Source organism: Lepidochelys kempii, chromosome 5 (assembly GCF_965140285.1).
Source record: "Lepidochelys kempii isolate rLepKem1 chromosome 5, rLepKem1.hap1, whole genome shotgun sequence".
Classification (NCBI taxonomy): Eukaryota; Metazoa; Chordata; order Testudines; family Cheloniidae; genus Lepidochelys; species Lepidochelys kempii.
In genome coordinates, this window is record NC_136384.1 from 103,581,451 (window position 1) to 103,594,130 (window position 12,680).

The 12,680-nt window shown below is 41.8% G+C and overlaps 1 protein-coding gene across 15 annotated transcripts in view; it reads left to right on the plus strand.

Annotated features, from left to right (window-relative positions):
• JAK2 (Janus kinase 2) overlaps positions 1–12,680 on the plus strand; it is a 164,176-nt gene that overhangs the window by 105,319 nt on the left and 46,177 nt on the right. For all 15 annotated transcript variants that reach the window (XM_078852895.1, XM_078852891.1, XM_078852893.1 and 12 more), the window contains 5 exons: positions 173–284; positions 1,860–2,046; positions 2,768–2,895; positions 4,477–4,611; positions 5,605–5,692. In XM_078852895.1, the coding sequence (XP_078709021.1) occupies positions 173–284; positions 1,860–2,046; positions 2,768–2,895; positions 4,477–4,611; positions 5,605–5,692 (650 nt within the window). The remainder of the gene's footprint in view (positions 1–172; positions 285–1,859; positions 2,047–2,767; positions 2,896–4,476; positions 4,612–5,604; positions 5,693–12,680) is intronic.

The window sequence follows — 12,680 nt, forward strand, 5'->3', positions numbered from 1 at the left end:
GTTTTAAAAAGCAAGTGCCATAGCACATAGATAGATACAGTCCTTCTATTAGGTACCCAACACACTGTGGACATAATTAATGCTTTCTAATAATGGTGTCATTGCTCAAAATCTCTGCTGTTTTCACTTTCTGAAATTGTACAGCCGTTAACATTTTTTCTTTTTATTATAGCATGGACTTTGCTACCAATAAGCTGAGGAAAGCAGGCAATCAGACTGGCTACTATGTTCTTCGTTGCAGTCCAAAAGATTTTAAGAAATACTTCCTCACCTTTGCCATAGAGGTCAGTGTACTGCACTGAGCAGTAACGGTAGCCTGTATTGCACTGAAGCAGAGAGCACTGCTTCTTTTTCTTTTCTTTTTTTTTTTCATTTACATACAGTGAATCGTTGAGTTCGTATCTTCTGTTACGTGAGCTATGTATTCTTCCATTCATTAATGTCATTGCTGTTCACAATGCTTTTTTATTTACATGCTATTTATTACTGTATAATTATCTGGTTTGTTTTGGTTTATATGAAAATATCTTTTTAAATCACAAAATTATCAGTACATTGGCCTCTTCTACCAAAATTTCAAAAATATAAAAAAACCAGTAGCTTCTCCTTTGGTGAGGTATACCAAAAAATAGTGTGTGAGCTTTCATACTGGCTTGCAGCAGTTAGTTAGCTACTGTAACACATATCTTCAAAACTGTGCCTGTTTCAACAGATGACACCACAACAGTGCTAGTGCGTAGATGGAAAAGTATCAACTACTGTGTTAGAAACATAGGAATCTTTGCCAAATCAGAGCAATATAATCAGTGGAGAAAAAAATGTTTTGTAGAATTGTACTGCTCATTCACTCTGCATATTTAGACTTCGCTTTCAGAAAGGAAATCTGCATGTGAAAGAGAGTTTCTTTTAGCTGATCTGGTAAGATCGTCCACCATTCAGAGCAAGTTTGTATCATTTCTTGCTTTGGTTTTTCTAAGCAAACAATTAGAGAGCTGCTGAGATTTGGTGGTCATTGGTATGTTTTCCACAGGGTTGTAAAGAAAGGGCAAGTGACAGCAGTATAGGAGTTTCTATAAATTAGAAATGGACAACTGGACCTTTTGAAAGTTTGTCTGAAAGAAACTTGTGTTGAGATTGACAGATTTCAGAGTAACAGCCGTGTTAGTCTGTATTCGCAAAAAGAAAAGGAGTACTTGTGGCACCTTAGAGACTAACCAATTTATTTGAGCATGAGCTTTCGTGAGCTATCGAAAGCTCATGCTCAAATAAATTGGTTAGTCTCTAAGGTGCCACAAGTACTCCTTTTCTTTTTGTGTTGAGATTGTGTGCCAAGTTTCAGCTTGGAGTTTGAACTATGCTGTAGACAACAAAAATAGGAATCTAGCCTAGGTTTTTGTAAGGTGCCTGTCATAAGAACCATACCTGCATCAGTGCACAGCACTACAAAATACATTTCACCATTGCTAATAAGTTTTTCTGTTTGAGCACTCAAGATGTGAGACTTCTTGCAACATTACATTTCCACCTCATCTCTTTTGTTGCATGAGGTAGCTTATGTTAGTAGCAATGAAGGACTCACTTATAACTGGGTCGATTCATTCTGTTTGTTTTTAAATCTCTTGGTTGCAGTCCCGATAGCTAATGTCAAAATACTAATCAACACTTCCAGTGATAGAAATAGTCCCTTACTAGCGTTATCAGTGTCTTCTCATTTTACTAGATACTGGGATTAAAATATGAAATGACAGTAACATGTTGTTTGAGAATTTTTCTCTTTAATAAATTGAGTGTACATAAATTGTTTACATTTTTAAATTATATGTGTGAGTCTTTCCTTTTCTAATTAAAAATCTCTACAGCGGGATGGTGTCGCTGAGTATAAGCACTGCTTAATAACAAAAAATGAGACTGGAGAGTATAATCTTAGTGGAACGAAGAGAAGTTTTGGTAACCTTAAGGATCTGTTGAATTGCTATCAGACAGAAACAGTCCGTTCAGACAACATCATTTTCCAGTTTACCAAATGCTGCCCTCCAAAACCAAAAGGTAAAAAACTTTTAAACACAAACATGTATAATTATTTTCGGGTTAATTGATATTTTTGAAAGAGAAATTAGCAGATCAATATATTTGCCTGACAGACATTTTCATCTCCTTAGTCATTGAGATTTCAGTGTTAATGTCAGCTTGGGTTTGCCTTGGTTTGTAAGAAGTTACTCACAGTGCTGTGATCCCCTTCCACAAAGCATGACCATCCCAGCTTGCAGCTGTCCTGACTGAAAGTGAAACTGGCCTCTTAATGATTGAAAGGTCACATTTAACAGCATTTCTCATCTGATCAAGTGTTTAGCTACAGGTTTGTATCACGAAAGAGATGCTAAATTTGCCATTTCTTATTCTAAAATGCACATGATGTACCATGAAAAGTGGAATGTTTTCAGCAATGTAATGCTGTACTTGTCAAAAATAAGAGTGCTTCAGAAACTTTAATAATCAGGAGAGAAAGAAGAGAGAACCAGAATGTTATCTCTAGTCAGAAAGGTCCAGGTTTGACATTTGTTTGATTAAGTACTGTAATACGGTGTTGTTTATTAAACAGATTGTTCTCTCCCTGCTATGGTATCCAGATTATCACAGGAGATTTACATCTTAAATTAATAATTCTGTTGAAACAACATAGTGATAAAAGTCTTTAACAGAGATGTTTTCTGGTTTTTGTTTGTTTTTTTTTTCCTTCCATTCCCATCTTCTTCCCCTCCCCACCCAGATAAGTCAAATCTTCTAGTCTTCAGGAGCAATGGTATTTCTGATGTACCTACATCGCCCGCATTGCAGAGACACAATAATGTCAACCAAATGGTCTTTCACAAAATCCGGAATGAGGACTTGATATTTGTAAGTTCACTAGATGCATTTCTCTGGCCATTTTCATGAACAGTTGCACACAGAGTTCTGAAAATCTAGTTCCTGTTTGTATGCCATTTAAAATAGCCTTAATTGCAGCAAGACATTTTGCTACAGTAGTTCTTTAGTTACAGTTTAAAAAAAAAGTCTTAAATTTGTGTGTCCCTTTAGTACAGGGGCGGGCAAACTTTTTGGCCTGAGGGCCGCATCTGGTTTCTGAAATTGTATGGAGGGCCGGTTAGGGGAGGCTGTGCCTCCTGAAACAGCCAGGCATGGCCCGGCCCAGCCCCCACCCCCTATCCAACCCACCCTGCTTCTTGCCCCTTGATGTCCCCCCGGCTACCCCTGCCACATCCACACTCTACCCCCCACCGTCCCCGGACCCCCTGCCTCTTGAAACCTCCCTTCTCCTTCCTGACTGCCCCCGGACACCCTGCCCCCTGCTGCCCCATCCAACCGCCCCTCTCCTTCCTGACTGCCCCCCTGGGACCTCTGCTCCCATTCAACCCCCCGTTCCCTGCCCTCTGACAGCCCCAACCCCTATCTGACCCACCCGGCTTCTTGCCCCTTGATGGCCCCCTGGCAACCCCTGCCCCATCCATTTGCCCCCCCACACACACTCTCTCTCCCCTGACTGCCCCCGGGCACCCTGCCCCTAACTGCCACCCCATCCACCCCTCCCTCTCCTTCCTGACTGGCCCCCCCCCGGACTCCTGCCTCATCCACTGTTCCCTGCTCCCTGACTGCCCCCTGCCACCCCATCCAACCCCTCCTCTCCTTCATGACTGCCTGCCCCAGGACCCCTGCTCCCATTCAACCCCCCATTCCCTGCCCTCTGACAGCCCCAACCCCTATCCACACCCCCGGCCCCTGACCACTCCGTGAACTCCCCTGCCCTCTATTCAACCCCCCTGCCCCCTTACCGCACTGCCTGGAGCACCGGTGGCTGGCGACGCAGCTGCACCAGGACAGGGAGCCGCGCCTGGTGCAGCACAGAGCACTGGGTCAGGCCGGGCTTTGCAGCCCCGCTGCCCCAGGAGCTTGCAGAGCATTGAGCCAGCAGCGCAGTGAGCTCAGACTGCGGGGGAGGGGGAACAGCAGGGGAGGGGCCGGGGGCTAGCCTCCTGGGCCAGGAGCTCAGGGGCTGGGCAGGACGGTCCCGCGGGCTGTAGTTTGCCCACCTCTGCTTTAGTAATAAACAAAGTTTTTGTTTTTATAAATATGTCTTTCCTTTTTATTGCATCACCCACTGTTTTCTCCACCCGCAGAGGCCCAAATTCTTTATACTCCCAGCATCCAGTTTCCTTCCCTATGGGTTCTTGCAACCACCTGTCCACAGAGATCCCCAAAGAGTCAAAGGGGGTGGGGGGAGAGACCTTCATCTAATCAAATACTTAGGTTAAACTCTTTCCAGTATTCCTTACTCCTGGTCATCGGACTCTTGAACTGATTGTAGTAGCTTTAAAGATTTTCTACGTACATTATTTGTGGAGGACTTTAAGTGATCAGAATTGGCAGAGAAAGTTGTCTGACTGCTCCTTCCCTGTTACCCCTATCTTTTTTATTTTTTAGAATGAGAGCCTTGGGCAGGGCACCTTTACTAAAATTTTCAAAGGTGTAAGGAAAGAAGTGGGAGACTATGGCGAGCTCCATCAAACTGAAGTCCTCTTAAAAGTGCTGGATAAAGTGCACAGAAATTACTCTGAGGTTTGTCTGGTTCTTGGGTAATATGTTTATTGATTGTTGTCTGTAAACAGTTACTGTTCTTTGTTACCATGAGCAACTTAAGATGGTGTTATATGGTAGACGATTACAGTTCAGTTTTAATCCAGAGCCAGATTCTTTCCTGCACCAAGCATAATTTTGTGTAGGAGAAGCAAGTAGGCTGTTAGGAAGCCAGTTGAAGGCTCTCTTATTCTCTGCCTTGCATGGCTGCACCTCAGGCTGTGGCTTAGGAACTGCTGTAACTAACCTACACCATCTGACAGTGGTCCCCAAGGGACCACATCCGCATGTTGAGAAATCCCAGAATACAGCAGTGTTCCAGCTATGCCCACTTCTGCCCCTGGTACTCTACACTTTGGACCAGGGAAACTGGTGCAAGGGCCAGCTGTTATGGCTTCACACCTTCTGAGAGCTTAACTCCCTATGTCCCCCACTGGGAGAATTCTCAGCTGACCAAATATGGCCAGTGTTAAGGTCCTTTGCACCTCCTGGGCAGCAGAAAGGGACCAGATCCAGGGAGAGAATTTGGCTCCAGATTTCATTTTTGATCCAATACACTACATGCAAATGCAATGAAATACTCTAGTTCAAAATTTTTGAGCAGTTAACCACCTTCTATTTGTTGTTTTTGGCCATCTTTTTGTGGAGTTCAGATATCTGCCATAGGTTAAAAGAGATTCCCTATGAGCGCTGCTTGCTTTCTGTATGTATAAAGCATTCTTGTCCACCGATGTTTTTCCTATCACCAAGAAATTAGATTGCTGACTATACCATGTGTGCACTGTGGATAAAACAGTTACTAAAAAAAGTCACTGCACAAGCCAATAAGATGGAATCAGTTATGCAATATCCTTGCAGTAAGTTAGGAATTAAAGCAATGTGAAAATGTGGGTGGTTTTAATATGTTTAATTCCAAATAATTTAACAGTTGATTTTTCTCCACTGATTATAATTCTCTCTGCCTTGCACTTGTAGTCTTTCTTTGAGGCAGCAAGCATGATGAGCCAGCTTTCTTACAAGCACTTGGTATTAAATTATGGAGTTTGTGTCTGTGGAGAGGAGAGTAAGTAAAATCAAATATATTTATATAATTTCAAGCAGTTCTCATTACAGTTTCTGTTCCTGATATTGTGTAAAAATCTGCTGCGAAATTTATTTACATCCTAGTCGTACAGGGGTGGCTCAGCAGGCATTCATGGGAAAGAGTGACAGTTACTCCTGGGGGAATTCTGTACCACTGTGCATGCACAGAATTTATGCCCCTCCTTTCCCCCCCTCCCCCGGCAGAGTTCTTTGCTTCCCTGCAGAAAAATGACTTTCCGACAGGGAAGCCACAAGAGCGGTCATGTGACCCTCCCAAGCAGTATGTTTTGGGTGCTCAGGGCAGCCAGCAAAGAGGTAAATCACTGTGGGGCAGGAGGTGGGACTGGGGAAGACTTGGCTGGTGGCTTCTACCCTGCGCTGTGCTCAGTTGCTAGTCCCAGCTGCGCTGGGGCTGGGAAGGATGGGGCTTCCTCTTCCCCTGCGTGGCATCTGGGGTGGGGTCAGACCCATGGCCAGATTTTTCCCCTGGCTGCAAGAAGTTCTGCAAACTCCCCCTGCTTCCTGCACCCATCACTCCTCAGCTCCAGGGGGAAGGATCCCTGTAGAGGGAGCTGCTGCCCCATCCGCCTAACCCCTGTGCATCCAGACCTCCTCATACCCAGACCCTCCTGCCGAGCCTCATCCCCCATGCACTCAGGACCCCCCGCCCCCAAATGAGCCCAACTCCCCCAGCATCTGAACCCCCCACCCAGACCCCCCTGCTGAGCTCTATACCCCCCACACTCAGACCCCCCATGCTGAGACCCAACCAGCTTCATCTGTACCCCCTGCAGAGTCCCATTACTGTTGCATCCAGAACCCCCCAACAAGCCCCTGTGCATCCAGATCCACCCTGCACGTGGATCCCCCCACTGATCCGCCTGCACCCAGATTGCCCCTCATAGAACCCTCTCAACCCATATCTGGATCCCCCCATTAAGCCCCTCCACACTTGGATCCTGCCTTGCTGAGCCTGCCTGCCCACATAGAGGGTCAGGGCCCTGGGTGTTTTTGGGGCAGGCCCAGTCCTTGCTGTGTCAGGGTTGGGTCAGCCTCACTGCTGGGTCCATGTCCTGGTGGGGAGCTGCACAGTGATCTCCCACCTCTGTGCAGCCAGTGGCCTGCGCTCCCTAATGCCATGCTGGAGTCTCCACATTTATTTGACAAATAAAATTTGCAGAATTTTAAAATATTGTGTACAGAATTTTTATTTTTTGGTGCAGAATTTTTAATTTTTTGTCACTCAGGAGTGACATCAGCAAGCATCATCGGAAATTTGCAAGGGTTGTGGGAATATGCAGTGTAACCTTTGTGAAGGATTTGCTAATACATCTGTAGAGACTGGCAAAGGCTTTTGAGAGCCAGCTTTTCAAAATCAGCTGACAAAATGGTTTCCACAATTTGTCCACCTGCATTTGCATGTCCATAGTGATCAGTGGTGAGCATAGGTGCCTTATTGTTCAAGCAAATTACCATTTGCCCTGCAAAAAGTCTTGACTGTTACCCTTTGCACATGACCAAATGCTGGTTTTGTGGGGACAAATACAATTTTGGAAGGAGTAGTTTAGGCTACCAGTTCTGAAAATGTGGCCCATTATTTCAGAAACTCTGCCCCTCTACTTCCTTCCCTCCAGTAAAAAATCATCCTCGGAACTGTATATGGGTATGTAGCATGTCCTTAGTAACTTTTTTAAAGCAACTTCAGATTGTTGTTCTAGATTTTATTTATGTATTCCCCTCATATGCCAGGCTTTTATATCAGCTAATTCTCCTGTTTTTGTATGCGTATATTGTCTTAAGGTAGATTAGTGTTAGTAGATCCCTTATCTTGGGATCATTTTTTACCTTCCACTCCTTTTACTCAGACCATAGGCATAGAGGACAGGTTTTGCTAAATAAACTTTGGGTTTTTGTTTGTTTTTTTCATGTGGCTTTTCTAAGTTATTTTAGCTTCATGTTGTTTTCTTTCTATGATTCCCATTTTTTAACAAAATAAAACATTTTATAATAACAGTAAGTGTCGGAATCCTTTTTTTGTTTGATCATGGGAGTAATGAAGAGCTCAACATTCTGCAAGATGTCTCCTGAATTCAGTTAAAGGGGATCTGCAATGATTTTGTAAGCAAAGTTGTTTAAGATCCTAAAACCTACTTATCTGCATCATAAAATGTAAATGCCCATATATTTTCCTTGACTGCTCAAAAAAGCCTTATCCTTGTTTTGCAGCTTGGCTAGAGCTTTCATGATGAGAGAAACAGCATGAAATAAATAGTATAAATCAATGGTTCTCAACTTTTCCCATACTGGGACCCACTATCCCATTTAGCAATGTAGGAGGGCAGGACTCCGCAGGTTGAGAACAATAGCCCTTCTGTTTGTGTTTGATTCTCAAAGTTATTTTAACATCATTTTGTGGGGTGGAAAGGGATCGTTTTAAATTGCTGGATGTCAAGTAATTTTATTTTAATAATTACTAAAAATATTTAGTCCAGAGAAACAAGAAATGGTAGGCCAGCTCTTACTAATTGTTTCTCTTATTGCCAACTAAGGGATGTGACTCCTGCTTCTTAGTCGCATGGGGGGAGGAAGGAGGGGAAAATGTACCTTACTGACTACGATGATCAAGACCAAGAAAAATAATCACAATCACTTACTATGTTTGTTTTATTATTATAGAAAGGAAAACAAACATTAAACAAAACAATACAAATGACAGAATACAAGTGATAGACTAGTGGCTTCTCTTACAAACTCTTCTCCACAGATAGTCATACAGAGCTTTTAACAGAGATTAAATTCTTTAGAGTCAATCACCTTTGGGGGTGCTTTTCTCTTGATAAGTTAAGACCAAAGTATATTGTTTCCCCAAATTAGCCTCTTGTACAGGAATACATGGTCTAACCATCTGGTGATTAACAGGAGAAACAGTTAGACAGGGTAGGTGAGGTAATATCTTGTATTGGATCAATAATAAAAGATATCAATCACCCACTTTGTGTTTCTAATATCCTGGGACCGACATGGCTACAACTACACTGCATAGGAGAAACAGTAATATAAGTTACACCAGCATTTTCATATCCCAATAAAATTATTACAAGAGTTTAAAGTTAATCCCTTAGTCTTAGTTAACTTTCTCTCACCAAAAAGAAAAGGAGTACTTGTGGCACCTTAGAGACTAACAAATTTATCTGAACATAAGCTTTCGTGAGCTGAAGCAAGCTGTAGCTCACGAAAGCTTATGCTCAGATAAATTTGTTAGTCTCTAAGGTGCCACAAGTACTCCTTTTCTTTTTGCGAATACAGACTAACACGGCTGCTACTCTGAAACCTTTCTCTCGCCAGTCGATGTTGAAGGCTCGGGGAGGTATCCTTGGGTTGGTTTATTCTTGAGTCTTCTCTGTCTATGGCAGCTTGCTTGTGGAGTGCTATTTTGAGCAGGATAGCTGAGGGTATGTGTGAGAGAAAGGGTGCTCACTTCAGAGTTTTTATACCCTTCTCCTTCCAATTTTCATGACATTATAGTAAAACACTCCTCTTTCAGGCTTGTTTAGATTCAAAGTTGATTGCTGTTGCTCTTTGGTTGGCTTCATACCTTGGGGGTCGGCTTAGGTGACACCTTCAGCTTCTGAAGTGCAGCATTTCTTTCTGCCTTTGTGCTTTGGGACAGGAAAGATCTATTCCAGATAACTTTTAAAATTAGGTTTAACTCTTTTTATTCAGTCCATTTTCTGAGATTCTTTCAGTTTTGTTAGCATTTGACAGGAAATTAAATTCTGTTCTTCAAATAGTCCATATACTCTTTTTTTAATAGAAAAGTTTTTAGTTGTCAGAACAGTCTTCTTAAATTTAAATAACTCTTACAAAGTCTTGAACTTATATAATTAAAAATTGTTGACTTTGGAAAGATTATTCTGGTCTTCTGCAGTTGGTTTCAGGGTTTGCCACTGCCAGTAATTAATTCCTCAATAATATAAATATTCTGTACTTAAATGGCTTTTTACACTACTTTAGCAAGGTTATTAGATTCCATGTTAGTACATAAAGCTTTTTACCATTTACATAGCAATAACATTAGATGCTGTAGTTAGAGCTTTGCATTTATCTAACATATCTGTAAGAATACATTTCACAAAGATGTTTTGTTTATTTCTTAAATGTTGAAATGACAAAGTTTAAAACTTCTCCATATACACATGGTTTATCTCTAAAGTTCTTAAGAACAGAAGCAGGTTTTCTTGCAAGAGAGGGTAAGGATTGGTAGAGCCGACTTTACCTATTTGTATTGCTCTGATAACACACCCTACATCCCTTTTTACTATTATGCCTCTACTTAAAACATAAATGTTTTATATGATCTGTTTTCTTTAAGTGTGCTTGTCCTTGGAAAATAGAAGTAGAAACCTTCTGGGATTTCTGTGATTAGCTTTCATATTTTGTAACATAATTTTACATATGTATTGTTATACTTCCAAGCACCCTGGCTATAGCATTCTTGTAGCTGTATCTTAATATTCAGTAAATATTCTCCTTGATTTCCCAGTTCACTTGTGGTGGTGTTAGCATACACACTTTCAATGGTTGTATAATGTACTGTATCAGTAGGGAATTTTATCTTCAGATAACTTGTTTATAAGTATAGTAATTCATCTTTAAACTCATAATTAGACTCTGTAGTCTATTTACCTCTAAAGACCTGGGAGATTTACTTATGTAACTTCCTTAGTCTACTGAGAGGAGGCCAGTCCCCTATGTTAGCAACAACTACATTTAGTTCAGATAAGTCTGCTACAGATCTGAGTAAAATTTATTTTGTATAGTTCTGAAAACACTGCATGTTCTTTAAAAGACTAAGTTGCAAGCCAGTTTTTGCGTTATAAAGCAGGAAGCACACTGTGATTACAATAGTTTTCATTGTGTTTGGAGTCCAAATGAGGAACATGAATACAATTGAAAGCAGAAGCTCAGGGTTATTTCACTTCACTTAAAATTATTTGTTTCTAAAAAAAGTAAACCACTGAAACAGTGGCAACCATGCAGCTGGCTTCCTGGGTCCTTGACTAGAAGACTATTTAGGCAAGTGTTGCCAGATTAATACAGGCAGGCTGTGGGGAAAGGGCCTCTTCTTATGGCTGTGCTATACAAGATAAGCTATTAGCACAGTTTGTTTTCAGAGGGGAACTTCTGTTGTTCCAACAAAGAATGTGTTTCAGTAGCAGAACCAACAACACTTCAATTCAGCAGGATGAAACTTTAGATTTTAAAAAAGAAGAAAGTTTGTAAACAACTGCAAAGTGACTGAGTTGAAATGATTGTTTTATTAATGCAATAGGACATTGATACACTTATACATTATGATGCTAACTTGAAACCACATTACTTTTATTGTCACAAGGCGGTGGGGGTGTGTGTTAAAATTGGATCTGTTTCTTAGTACAGTGGAGTAGCATCTTATGTGGGGGTTAGGTTCTAAAGTCCGCGCATAAGGCGAAAATCGCATATAGTCAAAATTACCCTTGAAAATCCCTTAAATTGCCCATAAAGTACAGTATACTGTACATGGTTTTGTGTATACAACCCTGTACAGTAATATGCATAATGTATACAGTATTGTACAGTATATAATAGAGTACATATGCAAAATATAATTTTATAGTGCTATATTTTTAATTACAGGGGGGAAATTACAGGGGGTCGTCAGGGCTTGATGTTGATCCAGGTGACGGAGAGCGAGTCGTAGACGAAGTGGTTGGCTCTGGTTCAGCTCGAGAAGTTGATTGCATAGGCTCATCTGCTGCTGGTTGTTTTTCCTTGAAAAACATGGTGATCAGCAACTGTCGCTGTTGTCTCTTGAGCTGCTCAAACATTTCTTGATACGGTCTCAAATAGTCCGTAATACTACATGTGATTTTGAGGCTTCGTTCCATAGAGGGATCGTATTCAGGTGTTTCGCTGCTTGGAACACTTCAGCAAATTTATGAAGATTCCATCTTGCTGGCTCTTCCTGTTCTTCGTCATCATCTTCGTCTCCTGTAGGCGATTTTATCAGTTCCTCTCACTCTTTGTTAGTCAATGTTTCTCTATGGTTCTCAATTAATTCTTCAGTTTCTTCCTCAAGAATGTCGACGAAGCCATCACCACCTGCTTGCCTGGCCACCTGAACAATGCGTTTCACTTCTTTGTCAATGGTCGGGAAACCCTTAAAATCATTTACACATTCTTGCCAACATGCATTGACTGTTTCAGGCTTGATTGCATCCATTGCCTGTTTAATACAAGTGATGCAATCGGCAATGTTGAAGGACTTCCAACAGTCCATCACATTAAGATTGGGATCAGCTTCCATAACGTTACATCTCTGTGAGAACGTAAGCCTCGTGTACGTGGCCTTGAAACAGTGAATCACACCTTGGTCGAGAGGTTGGAGGATGGAGGAGTATTGGGGGGGGAGAAAGATGACTTCAACGTCGTTATGTGCAAACTGGAGTGCCGCAGGGTGGCCAGGAGCATTGTCTACAATCAGCAACACTTTAAAGTCAAGTCCTTTCTCTTCAAGGTACCGCTTGACCTCCGGAATGAAACACTTGTGGAACCAATCCAGAAATAATGCTGCTGTCACCCAAGCCTTTTTATTTGATTGCCAGAACACAGGCAGGAGATTTTTGTTCTTGCCTTTTAGGCCACGGGGATTTGCAGCTCCGTGAGCAAGCCCAGCTTTATTAAATGCCCAGCTGCATTGCCACAAAACATCACAGTCACATGGTCTTCAGCTGCTTTGAAGCCAGGGGCTTGTCCTTCTGATTTTGAAATGTAAGTGCAGTTGGGCATTTTTTTCCAGGAGAGCCCAGTCTCGTCAGCATTAAAAACTTGTTCTGGAAGATAGCCCTTTTCTTCTATGATTTTCTTTAATTGTTTGGGGTAGGTTTTTGCTGCCTCTTCATTGGCAGATGCAGCTTCACCAGTAGTCT